At 39.6% G+C, this 27,361-nt stretch overlaps 1 protein-coding gene across 4 annotated transcripts; it reads right to left on the bottom strand.

The window, feature by feature from the left end:
- Positions 1-256: 256 nt before the first annotated feature.
- TRUB1 (TruB pseudouridine synthase family member 1) lies at positions 257-27,361 on the bottom strand. 4 transcript variants are annotated; one of them, XM_088059909.1, is made up of 8 exons: positions 27,187-27,361; positions 25,435-25,527; positions 22,142-22,197; positions 9,023-9,104; positions 4,621-4,693; positions 3,306-3,451; positions 2,142-2,198; positions 257-774 (listed from the first exon to the last, which is right to left on the bottom strand). In XM_088059909.1, exons 1-8 carry the CDS (start codon positions 27,326-27,328, stop codon positions 533-535), a joined length of 891 nt encoding a protein of 296 aa, XP_087916035.1. In that variant the 5' UTR covers positions 27,329-27,361; the 3' UTR covers positions 257-532. The 4 variants fall into 4 exon arrangements, with proteins under 4 accessions (XP_087916035.1, XP_005520944.2, XP_087916036.1 ...); XM_005520887.3 differs by having other exon boundaries at positions 3,312-3,451; XM_088059910.1 differs by having other exon boundaries at positions 9,023-9,101.

Below are 27,361 nucleotides of genomic sequence, written 5' to 3'. Positions count from 1 at the left end.
TCCCTTAGGCTGATATTTCAGACTCAACTTAAAACATTAGCACCTTCATATACTGCATTCTAGGAACATTTGACTGGAGAACAATCTGCACAGGAAAAACTATAGTAAAATGGACATATTCTGAAATGGATTTCAAGCAAGCACACCACATTCTTGCGTCCTTTAAGCTATGATGGAGTTGTCACCATGGTACTTCCAGATTTGACTACCAGCTGCAAAGAAAAAAATATATTTTTTGGAGCACATTTATCAGACATTATTGTATATAATTTTTTATTGATGAATTTGCAACAACAGCCATCTTGCACCCTGAAAGATCTTTTAAAGTCTATAAAAATTTGGCATCAGTTACAGTGTGCAAGAAGGAAAATAAACAATCAAGAAACAGTTATCTCTGGATATTTTCAGTGCACATTCTAACTCCAGGAAACAAAAGGATAATTTCTCTTATGTTCCAGTTTGTCACCTTCCCAGCAGAGACTTGCAGATTTACACAGGAGGCGAGACAATCCCAATCCAATCTTAAAACATCTCAATCATTCAGTCTTTTTCCTTGACCCAACTCATCCCCACAGATCACAGCAGTTTCACCAGGATGCTCTGTCTTCAGTTTTTTCCGAGCTGGTTCTCCCAGGAGCAGGGCTGTGCAGTGCTCCAAGGACCGAGCAATTTCATCAATTGTCCACTTGTCTTCCTGCAGGGCGTGTTCCTCCAGCGTGAATGGCCCCTGCTTGGTGCGGGTCAGCTCCTGCACTGTGGCACAGGTGGAGAGCTCTGGAGCAAAGGAGAAAAGAGGGATTGGACAGAGTGCATGGAAAAAAATTTAAAAATGTAACCACTTCCAGCTCACTTAAAATATATTTTTGTATGTAGCTTTTTACATTATTCTGCTTTGTTTGACAAGAGAGGTTGTGAAGATTTATCACTTGTTTATACCTTCTTGAATTTCACCCAAGGAAGTCCTTTGATTTCAAGAGCTGTCCAGTGTAGTAAAAAGTTCAGAATATGACAGAAAGCTGTCAAGAATTTCCCAGATTTAGATCAGAATGAAAAGTGAGGAAATAATGTCATAATAAGATGCAAGCAGAACATTCTAAATTCTCAAGTGACCATGAACTATTTTTCCACACATTTTGAGGCCTTCAACAAGTATTTTTAACATTTTTATCCTGTGCTGCCTATCAGGATAACAGAAACTAAGATAAGGAAAAGTAAAAAATATATATACAAATGCTCTCCCATGTTAAATAAATACCAGCAAGATATAATTACATATCAAGATGCTACAAAACATGACAGCAACAAGCACTGACTTGTAAGCGCATGGGTCCACTAAAATATTCTCCCTCCTCCTTTCTGATGCAGGAAGGTTTTTATTTCATTTTCAATCTTTGAAAAGAAGCCATCCATGGACAGACTTTATCTTGGTTTGTCATTAAAGGGCTAAACATAAGCCAGTATGCTCAGAAGGCAGTAACAGAAACTTGGACTTGCCTAAGCACAAATACCAACATTGAAATTCATAGGGTTATCCCACATTACTTGCCTTCCTGCAAATGTATCATTTAAAAAAAAAATTAAGTTTGAAATGGATTATCTATTCTCCATCATGCAGTTTGATAGATACAGAGCACAAGACAAATAATCCTATGGGAAAGCAAACCTATTCACAGTTCAGGCAAAGGAGAAAGAAAACACTCAAAAAATCATCACCAGCATGGAAATCTTTCCAGCATATCGGGTTTATTATGTGCATGGTAATGCTCTGTGCAATCTGTTTTCAAAATATGATGAATAATGTTTAAAAAGACAGTATTTCTTTTCTTCTCATCCTTAATCTGAGTTAGCTTTAACACAAGAAAGAGAAGCAAGAAAAGTCCCCCCCTTGCCTTGCATTATCTTGCTCAGTGCTGCTGCTTGCTCCATTTTTATCACCTGGCCCCCAAGGTCCTCTGGCAATTATTTAGCCATCATTCCCCCATGCCCCTAAGGAAATTACCTGAGTATATAAAAACAAGTGATAGCACTACAATTCTGCAAAATAACACACAGGTCTAGTTACTTGAGACATACAGAATGACAATATTTTTTCATAAGCACACACTGTTCCTTACATTGTCATGGGTTTTTTTCATGCCTACCTTTGCCAATGTCATTGACCAGGCTCCTGACATAAAAGCCACCACCACATTCAACATCTGGAATGTTAAAAGTGACATGGTAAATTGCCAGTACCACGTGAAATCTTACTTTACCTAGAAGCCATGCCCCCACATAAATGTAAAAATGCACTAAGAAAACAACCCAGTGATAAAATATTTATAGGACACAACATCAATTATTCATCCTGTAACATATGTGAGGGTGAAATTGCTAAGCTAGATAGGAGGGAAAGCAAATAAATAAAATGGCAACTGTACTAACTCACCAGAATTTCAGTACCTGTATGTTAAGAAATGATTCAGTCCTATTCATTTTAAGCATTTCAGGTTGATTCATATTTCTAATGATGAAAGCAAGTTATTTCAAGTATAGCCTAAACTGACTATCAATGCTTTTCAGGTACTGCAGACAGGCAGCTCCATTAAAATTTTAAAATTAATCTTTAACTTTTCCTGCTCTCTCAGCCCTTCCCTTCCCCCTCTGCCAGTGATCAGCTACTTGTCACCCAACCATAAAGTAAGGGCTGAAGCCACACAGCACTGAGTTCTGTCACTTGTACCTGCTCATCATAAAACATCTGGTCCATCACAGGACTGGGGATCAACTGGGCAGACAGATCAATGCAAGGCATCATCCTGACCTTACAGTAGCATTAAACATTTACAAGAGTCTCTTTTGGTTTATTTATTAATATGCTTCTTAATGTACTACCCAAGTTTCTTGATGAATGACAAGATGGAAGGATAAGATCCTGCCTCCTCAACAAGAAAAAGGGGTCTGACAGTAGCTGAAACTGGTCCTGGGAGTGATGCCAGCAGGTCTGGGCATCTGTGTGAAAGACTGGTAAAGTGAAGTAAGCAGACCTGAGAGAGGAATGAGCTGGAGTTTGCAAAATCATGGACAGATGCAAATAATCCCCTGACCACTCTCAGAATTTTCCCTCACTGAGAGATTAGATATAATCAGCTTAACTTAAAACCAAAATACGGTGCTTTTAATACAAAGTGAAAGTCTCTGCACATGGGCTCAAACAAAAGTAAGTAGCTGAGTGAAATGAAATCCATTTCACTCTCTTAGTCCCATTCTGAGTGTAAATAAACATTAACAAGCTGGGAGCATTGCTCTATGTAATAATCTTTGACCCTTACCCAGCGTGAACAGTGGTGGCTGGAACTGCTGGAGAGAAAGGCTGTACACTCTCACTGGCCGAGCAGGTTTTGCTTCCACTGCTTCCCCTCTCTTCATCAGAGTTGAAAGCCTTTCTCCATCCTTCTTCAAAGCAGAATAGCTGATCAGACAGAGCATGAAAATGCGTGTCATACGGCTGTAACAGAACAGGCTTCCCATTCTCCGGATCCTGGTAACATTGTACTAGGGTAGCAAACATTTTACTACTCTCAAAGTATTCACAAAACCCCACAAAAACCCTGCAAGTGCTGCTGAAAACACTTGGACACAGAATCATCCCATTTACAAGAAGCTACATAAACCAGAAAACAAGAGATGGCCCTGCATTTCTCTCTTGCTGTACCGATTTCAAAGCATTTTATCACTCACTTTGCAGTTTATGAATAAAAGGGTTTCTATAAGTTACAACACTTGCAGCTGCCTCTAACATCCCGTGTCTCAGAAGTCAGCAGGGCATCCTCTGTTTCAGTGTTATGTTGAGCTGTGAGCCACTCAGGCAACTCCTGTAATTCTACATTGCACCTTTCGTTGTCCCACACCAGGGGCTTTCCCCAACAGCAGCTGCCATGTTCTAGAATGTTTAGTGAACCACTACAGAACCACAGAAACTGACTTCACTGATTACATGGAACCAAAGCTCCAACTCTGGTCACAACAGAAAGATGACCCTAGAAAAATCCAAAAGGATCTTGCTCACAATATTAGAGGGCAATTTGAAACACATCACATGAAGCAGAACACGTGGGGCATTACTGACCTTACAGGGCTCACACTGGAACCACAGTAAGTGACACATGGCAAATGCAAAGGAAAGCAGGTTAGCTTAAATCACCATAAAAGCCATCTGTCACAAGCTAAGTCATGCACACTGCCAGCTACTATGGCTCACCTGACCAGAAGAAATTTGCTAAGCTACAGAAGCTCAGTCATTATTCACTCATTCATATCTAAGTTTTCAAAAAACTGATTCAAAGTCATTTAAGGCTCTTCCACAGAAATGTCAGTAAGATTGGAATACGTAAGACAAGTCCTGCAAAGCTGTTCAAGACTTTTTTTACTTTACCCAAAACACCCACAGACTCCAGGTCACCATTTGTGCTGGATCTTCAAATGGGCATGACCTGCACTTGCAAATGTTAAACTCCTGACTGCCTGGCCTCTATCCTCTTGTCAAAATGTGTCTTAATACTTCTGAGAGAACTGACTTCTGTTGGCAAGCCTGACAGCTGAACACAACTGTCAAGAGTGTCTGAATATCATGGAACTTACAGTGGGGGAACTTGCATGATGTCCCCTGTGAACTTTTGCAGAACATTTTCAAGATCTCCTTTTGTTACTTGGTCTGTGGAAAGAAAACAGTATGTTAGTATTGATTATTCACATGGCACTAATGGCATCAATCACATTCTGCAAGCAGATACGAGTTCTCTCTCTTCTGAATTTAGATGGGGTGAAAAACACCAAAGCAAAGAGATAAAAACCAGATTGTAAGCAGGAATGTGAATTACCACAAAGTGGAACAAACTGTCCAAGGTGATCAGGGCAATCTGGATACTTTCAGAAGGGCAGAAATCCTCCTTAATGTTTTCTTTTGTAATTCCCCTCTTTTGAGGCTGCAAATTCATCTTTCTTGGAAACTATATAAAAGCTACAACATTTGGAATGTTCTTATTTTTTTAAAAGAAGCACAAAAAAGAATAAAATGCTCATCTAACCCTGGGAACTTCTCTCTAAGAGAACCTAACTGCAGGGAAAAATACAACAGATTATTAGAGAACAAAACCACTGGTGTAGAAAAAGACTTTATCTGAAACAACACATCAAAATTTCCCTGTCAAACAACTAACCTGCAAATGTACTCTGGGGTATAGTTATATATTAAGTAAGGCAATTTTACTAACAAAATTCTGTAAAAGAAAGACAGCTGGTTTAGGCAATGTACTTTCTTTTAAGAGTACACATAGACATCTGTCCCACTTTTATTGAAGGCTATAAGCTAAGTAGCTGATTGCACTGGTCTTCTGAAGCTCTATTCAACAGAGATGACATTCATCCCTAATTTGTTTAGAGAGTGCAAACATAAGATCTGTAATCACAATGTACTTCAGTGCATTTCTACTGTCTAGGGTTTGACTAGCCCTGTTTCTCATAAGTTATATTTAATTAGTGTCATGCCTGCTAAATCAACAGCATTCTAGAACACAAACCAATCAAATTTATTTATCGAGCCTTTGCTGTATTTTGAAACAGACCTTTACTTGCAAACCGTAAAAGCCAGATGTAGTTCATGCTGTAAGTAAAAAAGATGAGATTTCTTTTCACAGCAGCTCTGGGAGATGATCCTGTGGTTCCTCACTTCTATAAAACAATCTTTGCAGCCTCAAGAGTAGATGCTCTCCCTAGGCCCAAGCAGCTGTCCCAAGATGTGTCATTAACAGCAAGGTTGCAAGGCACAAAACTCCGAGATGCTGAGAGAGACTAATTTACATCAGAATACAGGCTAGGAACAACAAACTCAATTGTACAGTACCTCTGAATCTTCTGAGGAGTTTCTTACACAGTTATTTCAATCTTATTTCTATTTAGCAACATATCACAACAATGGCTGGAAAGTCAGCATGACCTGGCTCCATGACAGTGATCCTGCCAGCCTTCTTGTGAACCCCAGGCTGCTTCAGGTTAAAATTCAGTATTTAAGATGTGCTCCTTGGAATTCTCCTTCCAATCTTCACTCCATGAACTGCATTTGTGACCAGGTATTTAATGAGACACCTGGCTCTGACCTCATATACCCTTGACTGAGATGTTACATGTGGCCTCTGAGGAAGTCACTCATGATACAGGCAACCTCTGTCTTAGGAGCAAAAAATCCCCATGTGAAGACTGATGCATTAAGCCATTAACAAACCAGAGTTGTGTTGTGTGTTATCAAAGTAAATATTTACAGAAGTGTTTGCTAAGATCTGGTGTGCTTTTGAGCACTGTTAACTACTGACTGATTTTCCTGCTACAAAGGAAGGAAAATAAAGTTACCAAACCAAAAGGTGCCAGTTGTGCCACAACCTCAAAAAGCCTTCATTGAAGGGTGATTCTGCCCTGTGCTTTTTAACAAACTACTCCAAACAGGAATTATCCATGACAGTGTACCAGAAGTTCAGCAAATGACCTCAATTCAGTCTGACGCAGCACAAATTATTTGAAAACAGACACAAAGAAAGGACTACACTTTCCAAATTATTCAGACAGCTCTATTAAACATATATTTCAGCATAATCATCAGAGACCTGAGAAATGCCTCATTAATTTTGTTCTCCATGTCTGGATATAGCCTGTAGGCAGCTGGAAGGAAGCGGGTTTCAGAATACACAGTTACAAATATTAAAAAAGGGCTACTAACATTAATGTGCTCAAAAAAGCATCAGAGGAATACTAAATGCTACTTGCTTCCAAAGTCAGCATCTGACAGCCTGGGAGCAGTATGAAACCATAATTTAATTTCATGTGGAAATGCAAACTCATTGTACAGTAAGAAAAAAAAGCTTCAAGAAGTTCAGAAGGACTTAAAAGCAAGGAGCTCTCTTCAGTGCATCCTGACACTGTAACTAACTGTACAGTTTGCTTCCTAAGATGCTGTCTAGGGACACTGTGAGGACTAAAATGTAACACTTTGTTAGAGTTAATACAGCTGGCAACTTTCTGCAGGCACTTTCCTCTTAAGTTCCAATGAAGTCACACAAGAAGAGTTTTACACATCTTGCAAACTGGTTTAGTGCCCTTTCTCTGCACTAAGGCCCAATCCTGGATGATGCTGGCACTACAGGATTGATACTACCTTGTTCTGCTTCACCAAGGATCCTTGTAAGTGTCAAAAGAATACTGAAATTCAACTCAAACATCTGGTTTGCCTTTTCTTGGAGTACCTATTAAGGTCAGAAATTAGGGATGGTGGGCCAAATAGAGTATGGAAAGAAGAAGAAAACCAAGGTGTTTTGGAGAAGATACTGGAAAAGATGAGAAATACAAAACATGCTGGTATCATGGAGAGCAAAAAAAGGAGTATCTGTGCTCTTTTCTTTCTGAAGAAATCACATCTGACTGATTTGCAGCAACATGGAAAGCAACTGAGACCGATGCCATGAGCATTTCTTTCAGCCATTACTTTTGGCAAAAGGAAACGCCCCCCCCAAACTGCACTGCCCCAGCAAAGGCAATGCTGCTCGTCAAGAGCCCATGTGATGAACTGGATCATGCAACTGATCTCAGTTTAAAATTACAAGCAACTCAAAAAAAGGAGGTATTTTAAAGCCAAATCAGTTCCCCAAACACACAGTCTAACAGAAAGGTAAACCACCGTAATAGATGTGGTGCAGAGGTGGGAACTGCTGTAGCAGGAGCTGCCAGGGAGAGAAAGACACACAAAAACAATACTCTAAATCCTGTCTGCAGTAAAGAATACAAAATGAAAAAAGTAAAACCAGTGTTTCAAAAATGGATTTTAATTTTTTTTAATTAACTAACCATGGAAGTTGCATCTATTTGAAATGGTATCATTTGAATCAGCTCATATGTGATCCAGCATCTCTGAATACTCCTTAGTGCAGCATGACCACAAAATTCCACTTTGAGAGGTACAGATAAATACCAAGAAAGTGAATCATCACTTCATTCAACCATCATGAAGTATTGGCAACTCTAACACCATGTGGATCCTCAGGCCTCCAGAAGCTTAGAGACTCATAACTTGATCCTGAAGCATAAATAAATGATCCAACATCTCTGGATAACATCGCCTAGTAAATAACACTATTTAGAATGTGGAAAAGAAACTCATGCTTGCCTGCCTCATGAGAAAAGGAAAACTGCAAAAGAAAGGAGATTGGGAGTGAAATCCAGGCTTTTTCATCATGCCATTAAAAAAACATTATTTGCTTCATGTATCTATTACCAGGTACAAAGAATGTCAGACCTGTAGAGTTGCTAAGCAACTGGTTACCTATTATTTTTTAATTTTTTTTTCCCCAAGGTTGTGAAAAAACTAATAACCAATACAATTTCTGTGTTACTATATTGTTTCTAAGATGCCCAGCAAAACCACAGCCAGGATGAGTTCTGAAGCTTTAAACCCTTGTACTGTGCTCTGTCAGTCAGAAAATTTCATTTATTAAAGATGCAAGCAAGACCAAGATCTGGAAGATAGCCATACGTAGAATGTAGTTTATGCTATCCTCATTAAATGTTAAGCAGTCTGTAGGTGAAGTGGTGTCCTAGAGGAAAGATCCAAATACTTTATTCTTCCACTGGCCTTATAGAGTTTTACTAAGAGAGGACTCCTGGGACTATACTCTGAGAGAGGAAAATGTTACTGGACACAGCATGTCATTTGTCAGCCTGTCAAAGATTTAAAATGACACAGTCCTGCCCAATTCTATTTCCTCCCTCCTAATCTGATGCCTGGTTTGTTTTTTTCCAGCAGAAATGAACACTTGCATTGGACATAATTGCATGAAGCTGGTTTGAATTATATGAGCAGTGAAGTTGAAGATGAAATAATCTTAGTTTAATTTCACATTTAAACTTAATTCAGAGTCCCAAACATCTCTTCCGCTCTCCTATGACAGAGACCACTTAAGCCTTCAAATTACATCAAGTGTGCAGCTACATTAATGCTTACCATAAGGTTTTTCTTCAGTTACTTTTCCTGTAGCATCTAATGTATCAGTAGCCTTGCCCAGCATTCCAATGGCAGTGTACTTCTGGGAAGGAATAAGAGAGATTAGTGAGTCAGGTCTTTGAGGTTGTTGCTTAGGTTTTTATTTTCTTTTTTCTTATTTTTTTAAGATAAATACTGCAACTGCCAATTAATTTAAATCAGAACAGGAATAATACTGCCTAAGTGGTCAATCCAGCAACTTAGGGTAAGAAAAAGTCAAAATAAAAAGACGCAGAATCAAACAAAAAGTAAATCCTGTATTACATGTGCCTGTGATTTTGGTTTTAGAAACCCAAGGAAGAAGCAACATGGAACCTAATTTTCACTATAAATACATCAATACCATAAAGAAAATAATAGGGTAGTAACATCAAAGTCTCTGTGGGGTGTCATATGTCACAGTTGAAGCAAGGCACAGAGGAGTACCTTTCACAGACAATTTTTCTGTTCCTTTGCACATTAAAAAAAAAAAAAAAAAAAAAGACACAAAGACCTTCACTTGTGAAAGCAAAACCACCCACTGCCAAGACAAAGCATTACAATGGTTCTGCCATGAAATGCAGGGATATGCAATAGCCTGAAGCTGCAGTTTTGAACTCCTGGGATGTGGTAAGGACCTTGTGACCAGCACAAGGAGTTCAAGGTCACTGAGTAACATCTCTGTTCATAGTGAGTTCTCTGAATATTTGTTTCGGGGTTTTTCAGGGTTCTGCTCTAAAAAATTCTTCAGTGTGTATATCAGTAGTTTGTAAGAAGGAATCAACCTGACCCCAGGACAGCAGCTCCTGTCCTTCCTGCATTTCACCTGATGCCCTCCTTTACCATGTTTTCATCCAGAGAACTGCCATACTCTGAGCATACAGCACAACCTGCTGAAGCTGACAGAGTCTTCTCTGAACCAGCTGCTCCATACCTTGTCACAAGGCTGTCAACACACCAAAGCTCACTCTGTAATCTGAGTCTGAGTCAAGTTCAGGGATAAGGTATTACATGGATGGTCTGACCCACTGCCTATCCCATTCTATTCCCCTCAGCCTCCCTATGATAAATCCAGAGAGTGTGGGGGAGAAAAATCAAAGTGCGTTCCACTATTTCCCAGTAAGGTTCCAGTGAACTTACAGCTGAACTAATACTGATCTGAGGATGTATTTTTTAGAAGCTGGCTGACCAAACTCCTCTGGAAAACATCCAAACAGGCATAAGCACTAGCATTTTACTCTGAGATGCAATGCATCCTGCTTCATGTACTTGCAAAGTACAAACAAGCTCAAGTAATAACAGTGCAGGCATATAAATCACACCCACACCACTGGGCTAGTAAGACATGCCTTGATTTTGTTCCATGTGACAATCTGCCACTTCGATGTATTTCTTCAAGCAACTGCTGCAAGATGGAAGCAGCAGAAATAGACAAAAGGCAGCAGAGTGTAGACTTTAACATAAAAATAAATGTATTCTTTGCTTACTTCATGTGCTGGGTTGGGCTGGTAATACAGAGAATTTTCTTCATAGTAGCTGGTATGAGACTATGCTTTGGATTTATGCCGAAAACAGTGTTGATAACACAGATGTTCCCATTACACTTATTAAACTGCCTTTATCACAACCCACGAGTTTTCCCTTTTTTCTGATTCTGTCCCCATCCCACTCCAAGGAGTGAGCAAACAGCTGTGTGATGTTTTAGCTGCCAGCCAGGTTCAACCACACCATCACATTAGGGCTACATTTTTCCAAAATATTGCAAATGTCTGGTAACTCTGCAAAATTAGGCATTTTAAAATAAAATTTTTCAAGTTTACACACTTCTGGAATACATGAAAAAAGAAATGTAAGAAAGAATGGATGAATGCTGCTCCACAACAAATATTTAAATAAACTTTAAGGTCTATTATCTTTTACTACTATATTAGCTGTTAGGACCATAAAACTGACTGCTTTCTGAGATATTTAATGATCTGGTTCTGAGCATTTAATAGCATTGCCAGAAAGACACTATTTAGCACCTATCCTAGAGGAGATCATTATCCTAAGCATGATGAATGATCTTAGCAGTTCAGTAAAATTTTAAATCTGAAAATTTGAAAACTCACACTCTGTCTTCTGATGTTTCCAAATCAAAATACTCATACTACTCCAATCTAAATTACTTCCTTTCCTTTAATTCTGCTTTTGGTTATCTTGCTTTAGGCTGTCTCTTACAGTAACATGTTGTATTTGACCTGCCAGCAATAGACAGAAAATGTCTCATCTGTTAATATGTAAACACAAACTGCATGAACAATACAGTCCAGATCTCAGTACTTCCCCTTTGATTTCTGCAGAAAGAGCAAAAGGGGAGCAAAACTGCAAACAGTTAGTAAAAAGAACATCCTTAAACATTAGTCACAAATCCCCATTCCTTACAGGAGCCTTTAAAGGGTCACAATATACTCAAGCTAGCAATGCAATAATCTACAAAGAAGGCTGTAACAGGTCAGGAAATTAAGAATTACTGTTGGTTTATGATCAGCCTCTGGAGTGCCCTTGGCTATCTACAATTATATATCATAATTCTTGCTTGCCACTGGATAAGGTTTACATCTTCCCCTTTGGTAGAGTGCAGAACCTGGAGGTTGCAGAAGATATTATGAGAGTCCAGAATTACTTGTGTCAAAATTCAGCATTAACACTCTTTAGACTCTCACTCACACTGCCCCCAGAAGCACCCAATAGATTCTGAGTCATTTAATAAGTGTTCAGTGACCTTTTCTCACCTGTGTTGGCAATCATTTACTTCTTCCAGTTTTATGAAATACATCTAGGGGCATTCTCTCTGTACTCCCAAATTACAAATCACTGCAGAAACACAGACAGAAACTGCTCACAACACTCTGCCTTCAACCCACTCAACCCGAAACAAAAAAAGCAAGGTAGTAGGTGTTGCAGGCAGAGGCAAAGCCTGACAAGAGCAGACTGTGACAGAAAGTGTCCCTACACTGCAGCTCCTCAGAGAACACCCTGCCACTCAACAGCCCCTACCTACATCCTTGTCCTCTACTCATCTCAAGAGACCAGGGCCCAAATAATTTAAAGATTAAAAGCAGCACCTCAACTTCCCTATGGGATTGCACAACATGCAAGTGCAGCACATTAAAAGCTGAGATTAAGCATTCCCAGTCATGACTTGCAAGTGCTGCAGCATCGTGCATTAATTCCAACACAGAATGGGTCCCACAGCAGAGCCTCACAACCGTGCAACAGTACCCTGAGGACAAACAGACCTTTCCAAAACTATCCTGTGCTAGGGAATGGCTGTCTCTCAGCCAGTCAGAAAACCATTTCCTTGAAAAGAAGAAAACCATTATGGCAAGTGAAACAAAAGGCAGTGAAGTGAGCAGAAGCTCTTGACAGCCCCACCATTCACAGCAGTGAGAAGACAGCCTTAAGAAGATACTTTACAGAGACAATCCACTGCCCTCCTTCAATGATAATGCACAAACTCTGTAGCACAGACTGGGGGATGTGCTGGATGCAGCCCCAAAAAGACCAGATACACAATGAAATGCTTGGGTGGTTGTGCACCATACCCATGACAAGAAAGAAACACCCCATAAAAAGCCAGCACTGGATAAAAAATAGGATTACAAGAATCTGTAAGAAACAAATTACAAAACTCTAATAAATCTCACAGGTCTTGGGAAGAGGAATTTTGTTTTAGTGTCACAACCACAGGGCACAGTCAACATTCTCACAAATAATAAACCATATGTTTTCAATATTTTTAATAAGAGAGCAGCTATAATTTGTTTTTTTTATTTTCATACCCAGTTTCAGAGAAGTCCTTAGACTAACACAGAATGAGAAAGAATATCCATAAAAAGAGAGAGAATGAAGGCAAGATTTTATCAGCATACATATTTAACTGGGAAAGGGAGAAGAGGAGGAGAAGGAGGAAGAATCCCCTCCCACTTCAGGGGCTGCACAGCACAGCTGCACAACCCCACCCGGGGGGGCTCTGGGAGGCTGAAGCCCCTGGGCTGACTGCCAGGCATGTCTGCCCCACTTATCAGTGCAAATGCCAGACAGACCAGGCAACACAGCTTCTCAGTTTTAACTGTTGAGACATTAAGGTTTTATTTGGAAAGAAGCCAGAGACTTGAAATCTTAAATTATAACACGTTTTAAAAGCTTTTTCATACATGGAGAAGCAACACTTTAAAAGAGCTAGACAGAAACACAAGTAATTACGAAACAAGGTCACCAGTAGCTGTCAGGAAGATTTTAAGATGGCTCCCACTACAAGAATTTCCCAGGCAAGCAAGCTCTCTGGAAGAGGCAGTTCACAAGAGTTCATCCAAGGATGACCCATTTTCTCATCACAGCAGCAACTGAACACAGAAGTGTAAAAGGAAAATAAATAAATTAAGGCTACAATCCCCTGTGCAAGAGACTGAAAGCTGGAAAAGGGAAGTCATATTAAAGAGAAACAGAAATTCAGTTTATGTAAAGTGATGTCTGCATGTGGCTAACAAGTTTGAACATAAACAAACATAAAACAAGTGCTCCAGAGAACCTGATGGAAATCAGGGGGAGCATACAGCAGGCAAGCACTGATCAGAATTAGTGCTCCTGTGCCAAAACCATTTGCTCTGCACTCACAGACTTGTAGACTTAGGCCACAGAGATAGTGAAGAGGCCTTAAACTCCCAGCTTTGTAATAATATTCAGCTTGTGTTCAATGATTTCTAAAGCACAAATAACCAGTTCTGGATTTAATATTTACAGAACTTATTTTGTTGTTTGTATAACATTAGCATCTACCAGTGGTTTCCAGTATGCTAATCATCCACCAAAACGGAGAGGTCCATGAGGTAGACAAATAAGCTGGAAAAAACCCCAAGGGTTGCCATAGTTTCAATTATTTTCCAAAACAAAGCACTCTCACTAAGCAGATTCCAATATATTAAAAGCACAGAGCCCTAATCTCTTAAAAGCAGGTTGCAGAGGGCAAAATAAAGACTACAGGATGAGGGAGGAGTTTCATGTTTTACAATAGAGCAAATTCAAAATTATCAAACACCAAACATGACCTTCTGATATACATAAACATTTACAACTTCTCTACCATCCTTTTTTTTCTCTCCTAAAAGAAAAAGCTGACTTTGTGCTAAGCCTGCACTAAATTGCATTTACTGCTAGATGCTGTAATTGTACTGTCACTGCTGAAGAACTATCTGATCTTTACTTTGTGGACTAACAGGATTTTCTGATCTCTTATGTCAGCTTATTTTAAAGAGTTCAAACATTATGGGATGGCTAGATTTTTCATGTGAAGGAAGGGCTGGAACACCCTCTAACAGGAACACAACAGAAGATACTTCGCCTCTAACTCAGAGAAGCTTTAAGGTGTTAGCTAAAAACTGCATCAAATTTAAATTTTGGAGTCAGAGGGAGCACAGGAAAGGAGGGAGGGCAGAGAACAATGCCAACATAAGAGGAACACTGCATCACCTGAGATAGCACCAGGCCACACATCACCTACAAATACAGTGCAGGCTCACAACATCCAAGAGGGGATGCAGGTTAATGTGCAAAGGTGGCTGCTTGAAACCCACAGTTTCTTTATGCAAACCTTTCTGGCAACTGCTCTCTGTGGAAACCTCCCTCACTCATCAAAATGTCTCAGGTCAGCTCTTAAATGTCATCCTCAGCTTTAATACCTTTTCCATCATTCTGTCCTCTAGTACTCATATCACAGATAAAACAGATAAAGAAAGATGACCTCCAAATTCTATCTGGGAAACAGAATTTCAAGGAAATACATAATTCTCTGTCCAGAAATAGAAGACAGTCCTTCCAGAAGGGTAAGACTTTATAGCTACACACAATATCACAGATCAAACTGAATGTATGAAAGCCTTTGGCTGAATTCAAAAGCATTGCTAAGGCCAAGATGCAGCAAATTCTAAAAGGCAGTGCTAAGAGTATCTCCAAATTACTATAAATGAATACTAGGGAAAACAGTGTAGAATGGCTAATCTAAATTGGTTACCATCCTTTTTATTTTCTGTTATTTTTATAAAGAATGAGAAAAAAGTCTTGCCATGTTGCAGTCTTGATTTTATTAATGAATCCAAGCAAGAACTGCACATGAAGCACAGCCATATGCATAATTATAGAAAGGTCAAGATGGAAGAAAGCACCACTGACCTCATGAATGGAAGAACAGAAAAATCACACCAGAATATGCTCTTAAAATATTCAGCATTTGGGGAGGAAAGAGCAGCACAATAGGTGCAGTCTCTTCTCTACAACATTTTCAACAGTTTAAAAAAGAGTGTGAATATTAATAGAGCATGAAGCTGAGCTATTAATAGATTAGGCCTCTGGGGTGAGCATAAAAGAGACTTGAGCACTACACAGCATCTTAAGCCAGCTTACTAATAAGTAAGTAAGTGCACTGCAGTACACAATGTAGCTATACTGTTCAACAGCTTCTTCTTCTACGACTTTGTTTTAGGGATATTGGTCAGGGAAGAAATTCTGATTAAAATCAGCCTCTTCTACTATGATTTGTTACCAAAAAAAGCAGGTTAAAGATGTATCACATGTTTTGCAGTAATGGGTAATTAAAGATGTTGACAGAGTGTAAGGCTGTTTCATCCCTCTAACATTTTAGCCCTTCCCAATTCCTGCATCCCCCACTGTGCTGGCTCACCATTCTCTCAGCGTAACTCGTTTTGTACAAACACCACTTCAAGTTTTGCTAACACCTTCTACATGTTCTCAAAACACATCAAAACCAACTTCATTCATGCATTTTCCCAGCCTTCCTTTTATGTAAGTATTTTCCTTTTGACAAAATAAGAAAGACAACCGCACTGTCTTCAATGTGATTTCACAAACTGACGCTGATCTCCAGTTAATATAGGGAGGCATCAGGGGAACAAGAAATTCACTGCCAATAAGGTAAAATAACACACAGGACAGAAACCAGTGCCAAGTTTGCACACACAATGGGTCTCTGAACCAATCTCCTCTGCTGTAGAGAGCTCATGGAGTTACAATACAAAGTTTTGGTTCTGCAGAAATCTTCTCAGGTGTCAGCAGTGGTTAAAAAAACCTCACCGAACTATTTTAGCAAAACATAGATTTGGTGTTAAAGACTATAGACATTAAGTAGGATAAGTTTTATTAACAGATATCTTTGCACTGTATTGTGCAAACATAAAAGGAAGTATTCCTGGAATGTTTGCACAATAACATAACGAATACCATAGAACAGAAATGTCAAGACTTCTCTGTCCTATACCTGTATTTCAGGAATGTAATATATTCCCTCAAAATGGTAACTAAATGGGTGAAATTAAACCACCAGTACATGTCAGGAAGAATTCACCTAGCCAGTGTACAAGGGCTGAAACACATCCATCTGTCCATGGGTTAACACTTCTCATAAAACAATCACTCCACCTCCAATCTGCCAGTCCTGTTCCTTAAGGAAAACACATAAAACATCTTTCAAAACAAGGCTGGGAACTAAAATTCGTAACTCCACTGGGTTCAAAAAACCCCATGGACTCAATAGAGATACTGGATTTCAGGCACACTATGATGTTATCTCACATTAACCCCTCCACATGTCACAACATACCAGGCTCTCTCCTTCTCCTAGGAGATAACCCTATCATCTCCTTCTCTCTTCCACCTCCCTTGTATGGAAAAAATAATTTCTTTGGGCTTGAACAGAGGCAAAGCAGAGACATTTTGTGTAGCTACAATCCATTCTCTTTAAATGAGCAGGTCACATTCTGCACTTTGATACCTCTCCCATCTCACTACAAAAAAATTCTGTCAGATCCTTGGTTATTCTGGATGGGATACCATGAACAAAGAGGTGTGAGAAGGTAAACCTGTGGCATAAATCACAGAGTGAAAAATGACAAGGTGCTGCAGATGAAAAAATTCCTGAGAGAAAAGGGCAAAGAGCAAACAAACCACTTCAACCTGGAATCCTCAAAGACAAATACTACAATTTGAAAGCAAAAACAGATGAACACAAGCAAGGTGGGATCTGAAGACTCATCAAGCAAGCAGTTACAGTCCTCCTTGCCTTGTGCCTGGGAGCTTGGCTGATCCATTGTGAACAAATCCTTGGTGCCCCACTCAAGAAATAAAACAGTTTTCCTAATGTATTTTATTAAAGCAGGTATCTTTGTGGAGCACTCTTGGGGTACTACCTATATAACTGCTTGCCCACACAGAATTGTTTGTATACCACACTCACAAACATTACCTATTTTTTATTTCAGAAGTGGTCTGAAAGATACCTATTGACTAAGCTTTAAACAAATCTGAAATATGCTTACTTTTAAAATCCATGGCTTCTATTTTTAGATCTGAGAGAGGGCTTGCATATCGAAACACCTAGTTTTCTTTACCATAACAATTAGTCTAATAAAAATATTACCACTACCCAAAAATCCTGCCCTTCCAAGACAACGTTAAAAATATCAGAATCTGAAAAAGGAAACAGAACACATCCCTATGCACTGTATGAATAAGAGAGTCTGGTTTCACCAACTCTAAAAGAAAGCACAACGAAGCACAGAGCTCAACTGGTGATACCCTAGAGAAATTTTTAAGACTTAAACTAAGTGCACACACCACCAAGAGGATCCTTTGAAAGGAAAGTCAATTCAATTTTCTTGCACTTGCAACTCAAAAATGAACTGGAGCACGAACACTGAAATACACTGAAAAGAAAAAGCAACAAACCACCACAGTGAGGCTATTTAAAATGAAAATTACAATTTCTAAAGAAATAGCACTTACACCACCATGGTGTGCATGTCAATGTGCAAACACACAAATGTTGGCAGAAGAATAGAGGTCTCAGAGATGCCGTGTTCTTACAAGCCTCCTGAAAACAGACAGATAGAGGAAATAAATCTACTGCAGCTTCTACTAAGAAGGGTCCAGAGGGAGCCCCCCTGAATTACTGGATACCAAAAAAGTCCACATAGGGCTTTGGTGTCTAAAGAACTGTAAATAAACAAAGTCACAAGTGAAGGCTTCATTAGTTTCACTCCTTATAGAACCACTGGATGTGCTTTCTAATGTGTTATTAATTCATTGAACTCACTGCCAAAAGAAGGAAGCAAAGGACTTAATTAAAAAAAAAATTAATTCATGGAGAAAGCTTAAAGTTTGAGAAGGGATATAAATAAAAACTTATTTTCAGGACAGTAAGATAATCACAGGAGTTAAAGAAATAATCTTGTTTATGAACAATTTGTTCTGCCACCCCTCCAGAGAAACAGTTCTGCAATACACAAACTCTAATCCCAGAATCACACTGCAAAGAAGTAATTAACATGTCTCAGAAGTTCCACTAGGTGATTTGAACCAATTCCTGCTCAGACAAGCCCTTTCTCATGCCATACAAGTGTGACTGGCAAGATTTAAAACCTAATCACTGACCTAGCACTCATTTTCTATCCAGGATTCATAAGAACACAAATTTTAACTATTATGTGAAATGAAAGTTGTCACACATCAGGTCATGGATGTATCTTCATTCTGCCCATAATCTCTTTTTCCTTTTCTAGGCTTCAGAACACTTGGAGTTTGGGTTTTACTCTACCCAGAGGTTTGGGTTTTTTTTTTTTTTTTTGGATAGCTTCATTCTGAAGAAGCCACAACTTTTGAGATTAAATTTTCTATTTTAACCAGTCATTGCCCAAGCTTGTGCCACCAGTGCAAAGTACTCAGGGACTTTCCTTCACACTGAGCAATTGGGGAGGTATTTTGTATGTGGACCATGACAAGAAGTTGCATCCTCAGATAAAACCAATATACCCCAAGCTTTCATGGAGAGGCAGTGATTGCAAGGACAATTTGATGGATGGCGAAGTTCTTCATTCACACTAGCAGGACTAAAATTCTCTCAGGCTGAACCCAGGTGCTATGTCACTGAAAAATAAGCAAATTAAGCATAGAACTGAAGTCTGAAAGTTTCAGTTATCCATAAAAGCTGTATGTGTTGGGAGACATCTCCTCCCAATGTAAAGTATTAGATTAATGAAGAATTTAATTGCTTAGTGCTCTTCATTTTTTTGATCTCTGATTAGCACATGATCATTTCCCTCACTGCTTCTATGTAACAGCACATTCTTGTAGATGAGAAGTTTTAAATGGGCCTACCACTTTGGAAACCGTGCTTCCATTCTCTAAACCATTTCCCTCCCAGAAAAACACACTTCTACACTGTGTTTGAGACAGACAAGTCATACCTAAGACTGAATTGTTCAGAAACAATTTACTATCATAAATATTCGTCTACTCCCATCATGCTAATTTTACTGGTGAAGAATGGAATCTTTTCTCTTTCTACTCTCTTTATTTTGCCAACATGGTAAAAAAAACCTTTAAAAATCCTGAAGCGCAGAAAGTCCAAACAAGACCAAGTGCAGGTCCCAGAATGAGAAAAATAAAAAAAAAAAGTGGTTCGCCTGTGGAACATTTATTAAATGCTCAGTATTTAAATTCCAGATCCAAGAGCATTCAGCTTCTCCCTCTCACTTGGAACATTTTAAAGAACAAAAAGCAAACAAACAAAAGTGAAGCCAGCTTTAACATATTTCTATTTTTGGACAAATATTAAGAATTCACTGAGAAATCTGGAACACTAAGTAGGTATTGCCCTTGGCTGTACATTTCTGTTTGTCTTGAGCTAATTCCTAAGGAGGTCAAACCAATGAAGAACTAGGTTTACTCATCAAGATTAACACTCCTTGCAAAATTTGTGTGAGTTGCACACCAAGGGATAAATCTTAGAGCTGCCACACAGAGTCAGGAAAGTTTCACACAACGTTTGGGAAAAAGTCAGAGCCAGTCCAATTCCTGGGCAGAGTCACCATATGGAGTTTACTGCACTACCATACATTTTGGCCACTCCACATAGCTCTGCTGCCAGCAATGATAAACTGAACTGTTTTTTCACAAGATGTATTCCTAGAATCAAACAGTAAATCCCGGCCAGGGAGGGTCAGACAGCTCCTCTGAATCTTTATAATAACAAAAGGAATGAAAGAAAAACATCACATTTCAACAAACACTTTAGCACCCAAAATAGTGAAAAAAAAATTAAATAAGAGTATAAATTTCAAACACATGGCATGGAAAGCAAAAAGACACTCAAACCTATTTAGACATGAATTTATCTCCTGATAATGAGATGCTGTTGTCAGTGTGGTCAAAATCCCAACAGGCAGACACCTGTGAGAGATCCTTCAACTTCCTTCAGCCTCACAAATTATTGCACGCCTAATTTATTGAAGTACAAATAGAAAGTAGGAAGGCAGAGACAAGAAAGGCTCCAAATTAATGCTGCAGATTCCATACTGGGCACGCATGGCAGGTACTTCACATTCTCCTCTGCAGGAGAATACAGGAACAGCTGCAGTGGAAGAGCTGTTGAGCTCTGTGAAAACGTATCTTTGCCTCACTGAACCAAGTGCCCACAGCCAAGTAAGGCCAGGGATGGATCTGCCTGGGCTGGCTCACCAGGCTGTCCCCACTGCACATCCTCACTGCCTCACCCCTCAGGAGCAGCTCTAAGCCTCTGTAAGCCAGCAGGGAACAAGGTTTGGCTGGATAACCCTGTTATTGGCTACAGGATTTCACAGTGAAGTCGTCAAGGAACCTGAGCATACCCTCTTCTGCCAAAAAGGCTGAAAGTACTTCATCCATCACAGCTGTCTCCACTGTGAACCTCAGCTTAAGAGCTAACTCAATTGCTTTATGTGTTTTTAAATCAACAATTTACACATTTAGCTGTGATGACTTAATTTAGCTGAAGTAAATCTATGAGTTCTTTTAACTTTAAAGTTCTTTCAAAGGAGGTGTCAGGTGGTAACTGCTTACATTTCCACTGTAAATCCAGCTGTTTACTGCATGTTTCAAAACACAGATGCCTCTGAAATGCAGTCATATAAACAAAATGCAAACCCATTAGAGCCAGTGCAGAGACTGGCACTGCCTAGCATGGGTTTTGGATCAGACTCTACAGCGGTGTCCTTTTATCCTGGTCAGTTTCTTTTCCGTCCAGTTACTTGCCTCTGAGTTTAACTTAAGATTGTCAATCAAATTCTACCTTTAAGCTATCAGTTCAGCAGCTGAAAAAGATTTTAAGTGTTCAGACTAGAAGAGAATGGGATAAATGGCAGAATATAATGCATTTTTGACTTTTCCTGCATTCAAGATGAAATTTGGAATTGATTTCTACATCTGTCATTCTTATCTAAACTTTTCATGTAAAAATAATGGCTAAACCCACAGGATCTGACTTGTGAAGAAGGAAGCAACACTGGGACATTACACTCAGGAGTACTTGCATTTTTTTGTGTATGTAACACAGTCTGGGGGGTTCACCACAATAAAATTAACACAGTAAAATCAAAACCAGCAATGAACAAAATTTCTATCTGTCAAGGCTCTGGTCTGGATTCTCTCATGCAGCCATGGGGCTTTTGCTACCTTTGGCTTCTCACATGCATCTACTGATGTATTTGTAGAGTATCCCTCTACAGCAGCAGCAATGCAATCCAAAACACTCTAAATTCCAAAAAGCACCTCTTAAGGTCCCATGGTATTTAAGAAGACAGAAGAGCAACAAAGACCATCTGTTATTTCAAGTTAAATATCAATGAAGTTATCTACACATAAGGAAAATTACCAAAAATTGAATTGTCATCCACAACTACATCCCCAAAACATCAGTTTCAGCAACATCTTCATTACTTTTCCTTCTTTTAGTACTCTAAATAGTATAGAAATTTTCCTGTAAAATGGTAATTTGGTATTTATTAACATTTCGCAGAGAACCGAGACAAACAAAGATTTTTAAATAACCTGTCTGGACATTAAAGTCTGAGTAGCACATCTCTGACTAGCTGCAAAAAAGAGCTGAAATACACATCTGAACTAAATATGCAGCATGGCTGACATATTTGTATGTTGGTTCAGCTCTTCACTGACAGAAAAAAGAAACCCAGAAAACAAAACCCCCACTAATACAAGTAATTTAGCATTCCTTACCTTGGAACCTGCCAACATAGTTCCCAGCATTTTTGTTCCTTTTCCAATACCAACAACTGCAAAGACAGAAGAAGAAATGCTACTTCAAAACAGCCCTGCAGTTCCCTTTTTCAACACCATTCAATACTACATATTATGCTAGTCAGAAACTCAGCCTTTCATGCTCTGTTAGCATATGAAGAGAGTCAACACTTTTGAGAAAGCATCTCTGATGTCCAAACAACATGGAACTACTGAAAGGAAAAAAAGTCTAAAGCAAAAGATAAATAACCTTCATCTGATGTTAAAATACTATAATTCAACTCCTACATTTATTTATCTTTTAATCACCAAAGAAATGGAGACTGCAATCAACACTGCCTCTGGTTTGATGAAAGCTATGGCTCACCAATAATGAATGAACCCTTCACTGTAACCAAATAGTTTTAAAGGTTGATAGTGACCAAGAGTAATACAGCCAAGACAGCACAATGGAATTGTTTATCAGATTTGCAGGAAGAAAGCAAAATAATCAAAAGGCCCATTTTGCCTATTACTTTGCATGTACAGATTACAGTTATTTCAATCTTAACACCAGTATTCTAAAAAGCAGCAGTCAGCTTCTCATAAAAGAATGAGACAGAAGAAGAGCTCCATTTTATATTTTACTTTAAAGCTTTTTACAAGGTGCTTTCCCTTAAAATGATTTGCTATTGATTTTTTCCACATACAGCAATCCAAAGAAAATTTTAGGAGGAAATTAGTTTTGTGTACAACTCATGGAATGTGTAACAGCTTATGTATTTCATTTAATAAAACTAGAGGAGTTAAGGGAGCTTTCCGGAAATCAGCTTCATGTTATCCAAGAGCCAGGACTGAAAACATCAAACAGAAAATGAACTCTGAAAAAAAAATAAATTTTTTTTCTTCTGTTCTAATGCTTCTCAATTTTTATGCTCTGAGACTCTTATGCTCTTAGATTGCTCCTTAGTTACTACTCCTCTTATTCCTGAGGGGTTTTAGTCACACAAGCCCTCGTGCTTGTGCTTTCATGCACCTTCAGTTCAACCTGTTCCTGTTATTTGCCAGATAGGAAAGAGCTGCAAGAAGGCTGAGAAAAGGAGATAAGCACAGAGATAAGACTTTATAACCAAGCACTTTTCTTGCAACATGATGACATAACTGACACTTCAACAGCTGAGCTGAAATTTGCTGAAGAGTGTCAAGAGATTCAATAGAATAATTTTAAAGAGACACTGAATGCTTTTGTGAACAAGATACTAACAATTTTCTCCATTAGTCATCAGCGTATGGAGACTGTGTGTTACTGAACAGTGACATAAACCCCACTTGAGAGACTACATTGAATGTAAAAGATTTAACTGAATTTTTATTTTTTTATACTTTTTCATGTTTTCTTCTACTGTGGAAGCATAATTCACTACTGCCATATAAAAATAAGCCAAATAAAATTCCCACTATACAGGAAGAAACGGTAAGCCCGAACCACAGCCCTAGAATAATACCAAAAGAAGATATTCAGCAAGATGTGACCTTGCCTTTCTCTCACATGTCATAGATCACTGACCTCTGCCTCCAAGGCTCTTCCTCATCTACATTTGCTGTTAGTAAGAGAAGAAATATAAAAGCATGTTTCTGATAAAGAGCACTGCTCAGTTACTGGCAGTACACCTGGCACACTAAGCAGGACTCTGTATCAATTAATTCCCAGGAAAAAAGTTATAGACATGCAGTACATAAAACCTGGGAGACAGCAGTATAGATCACAAAGGGTTTCAGAAAATTTAATACTTCCATCATGCTCCTGTCCATGAGGAAGGAAAGCTTTCTGCTCCACCACTCCATCCTGAAATCAGCACACACATATTCTGAATAACTAGTTTCTCTTGTGTCCTTCCCTCTCTCCTCATTACCTTACCTGAAACACACAAGAAATCTGGGCACATTCCCTTTCCCACTCCTCTCCAGTTTTGTCCCTTCCAATCCAGCTACCATTGACTTTTCCCTGTGTGCTTTGTATGGCAGTGAAATGAAAGATCCTATGCCTTTTTTCAATCCATCTAATTAAGATGATGTGCTTCTCTATCTATACCAAGCACATCAAGCCCAAATACTTTTTGTTATGCTGTAGAAGAAGGCTTTGGAGACTGCTTGCTATCGGAACAGTTGGAGAAGCAATTTAAAAAGCAGCAGTGGTTTTGCTTTTCCTTTCAATACTGTTGACTTTGCACAATGAGAAGCAGCATGCTCAAAGGGAACACCTGTGTTAAAGGAAAACGTCTGCTTCAGGAATGCACACTGAATTCTCTACTGAGTGGCCACAGAGTACAGGAAATTCAAACCAAACCAGGCAGTGCTCCATTCTAACCCAAGAATGTCACATTTTGCCATGTTCACAAGTGACAATTACCAGCTACAGACCTCTAGCAACACTCATAGGAACCAACCTCCCCTTGAAGCTGAATTCTTCCTGAGGGAACTCATTCATCAAAACTCAGAGCAATTACTTTCAGTGTATACTCAGAGTTGTACCTGTTTATTTTCAACAGCAAAAGCATATTGCTCTTATTTCTGCAAGCCAAGGAGAGCTACAAGGTTGTGATTTGAGCAAGCTGTAGTCTGCATGTTACTTATCAATAAAACTGTTGGTGACAAAGTATGATGTGGGAATAATCACAGTGGAGGTTTTAACACCAGCAACTGACATATCCTGTTCTTTAACAAAACAAAAAAATTCACTACCTGGGTTGCTATCAAAATTAAAAGACAAAATATCTTTTAAGACTTCTTTACGAAGCAAGACAGGACAGGTACCTATAGCTTTTTCTGTGCTGAGCTTGAAGAAAAGCAGCAGCTGAATTGTTATTATACATCTTTCTTTTGGCAAGTATTAGCAGCCCTAAAGGCTCCCTCAAAATCCCAGAACAGCATTACTTTGAGACAAAATAATTCAACAGATTATGATGACTATAAATCCCCAGCTTAAGTTAAAAAAGCCATCCATTTCTCAGGTACTTTACAATTCATTACACAAGAGTTTGTATTTTCCCACATGTAATAACCCAGAAGTTATTTCAGGATTTGGAAGACAGGAGAGAAGGCAGGAAGGAAGAATACAGCCTTCTGTTAAGAAACACGTTACATGCATGTAGAACTATATGCACAGAAAATTCTTCCAGAGTAATCAGTCCTTCCCCCAGAACCTGCCATGTGTATCCCAAATTGTTCCTTCACCTGACTTCATGCAGGCATCAAAATTGTATTCTGATGACTACAATTATGTTTTTCATTACCCAGAACTCCTGTGGCTGCACTGTCCAAAGTTCCACCATGTCCAATTTTCAAAACCTGATTTCTTTTGTTCCCGTTTGTTTGCACACCAGCTTCTGCAAATAGAAATTGAAAGGAAGCATTATAAAATAACCTTAGAATGTAGAAGAAAAATGGCACATATTTCCAGACTGCTAAAGGAGATAAAAATCAAATATTTAAACTATTAATTAGCAGTGTAGAAATTACTATACTGTAGAAGACCAATGATTAATTTAGATTTAATCCAACATCAAACAATTTGCAAGGATTTTCATTTACATTCTAATGACGTCTCAAATACTGTTACAAACTGATTTTTTGAATGTATTGGTAGCAAACCTGTGAAGCATGGAAGCATGGAAGAACCACCAACAGAGTTCCCAAAACATCTATTATACACTAATTTAATGCTACATATTCTGAACCAATTCTTGATGTATTTACTGCCTTATATTGGGACATATTTATTTGCACATTCACAGCCCTATGGAAACGGCAGTGGACTGAACTTGTTCACTGCTGCTTTCAAGCTGTCATTGACCCAACCAACAAACTTCCTACACAGCTGATGACTCCAGGAATTTTGCAGAGTTCAATATCCATTACTTATTAGTAATAAATATGACAAATGGTCTAAAGCTCCCTTACCCATATCTATTTATCTCTCCATTCAGGGAACCTGATTCTTCCCTACAAGGTGTGTGCCTACTCTACAGTTCACTACAGAGAAAATCAGGCTAAGCATTCACTAATCTGAAAGTACGTTCCCATTTCATCAGCAAGCACCCAAAAGCCCAGACTAGATGATCAAGCCCCCATTTCCATCACAAAAAGAATATAGGCCATAGTCACTCACACCTTTGCAACGACTTCTTTTTTTTTCTTTCCCCGAATTTTTTTTTCCTTGACATACAGACTTCCTGTACTCAGAAAGAGCAGTTTCTGCGGACTGTGTCCAGGACTTTCAAACTTTTTGAAATACTATGGCTTTCACTCCTTTGATGATATTTTTTAATGGCAATAGGCAGTGGGACTGCAGCAGAACACCCTGGCAGTGCAGTACTGCAGAGATGCTGCTGATTCCCGTTCTGGCAGATGGGCACACCGTGTCCCTGGGACTGTCCCCAGCTCTCCAAGCAGCCTGGCATCCCCTGCACTGTGCAGGACTGGAGCTTCCTGCTGGGGCAAATCTCATCCCCATCCCGTCTCAGGTCTCACGTCCTGCTGTACCTCGGGTGGCAACAGGTGCCTGCCACAAGCAGCAAGTGGTGAAAGTGGGCTCACAGCTCACCGTGCAGTGTGACCAACACTGAATCTGACCAGGACAGTCTTTCCTTAAAGGCCTCCAAGGACACAACTCCACCACCTCCCTGCGCCACACATCCCAATGCCTAATCGGGCTTTCTGTGAATAAATTCCTCCTAATGTCTACCCTGAACCTCCCCTGGCGAAGCGAGCCAGCACGTACCCAGGAATGGCTCCATTCTCCAAGGTGGGCCATGCTATGGCTATGAACTACTATCAAAACAAACAAAATAACCCTAAAGAGACACTAAAACCCTCTTATGCGCCGCTTTTCTGACCGCTGAGCAAGACGGTGAAATGGTTTGCCGGAACTTGTAGCTCACGCACCCCAAGGACCGCACACACCTGACCCCAGCCCACAGCCGCGCCGGGCAGGGCACGCCTGGCCCGACCTCTCCGGGTGTGGCGGCCCGGCCGCCGCCGCTCACCTGCCAGCAGCCGCTCCTTGAGCAGGTTGAGCACGGCGGCCGAGGTGGGTCCCTTGGGCTTGCGGACGGCGAAGAGCCCGCTGAGCGAGAAGAGCTTGTCGGCCGCGCGGCCCAGCGCAGCGCCGCCCGCCTCCCCCGCCATGCTGGCGGCAGCGCGCCCGGCCGGGGCCGCCGG

The sequence above is a fragment of the Pseudopodoces humilis genome, chromosome 9, assembly GCF_049639895.1.
Source record: "Pseudopodoces humilis isolate 2021_Gansu_Grassland_sample_001 chromosome 9, ASM4963989v1, whole genome shotgun sequence".
Classification (NCBI taxonomy): domain Eukaryota; kingdom Metazoa; phylum Chordata; class Aves; order Passeriformes; family Paridae; genus Pseudopodoces; species Pseudopodoces humilis.
The sequence above is the reverse complement of the archived record's forward strand: the minus strand, read 5'-3'. Positions and strand labels throughout refer to the sequence as shown.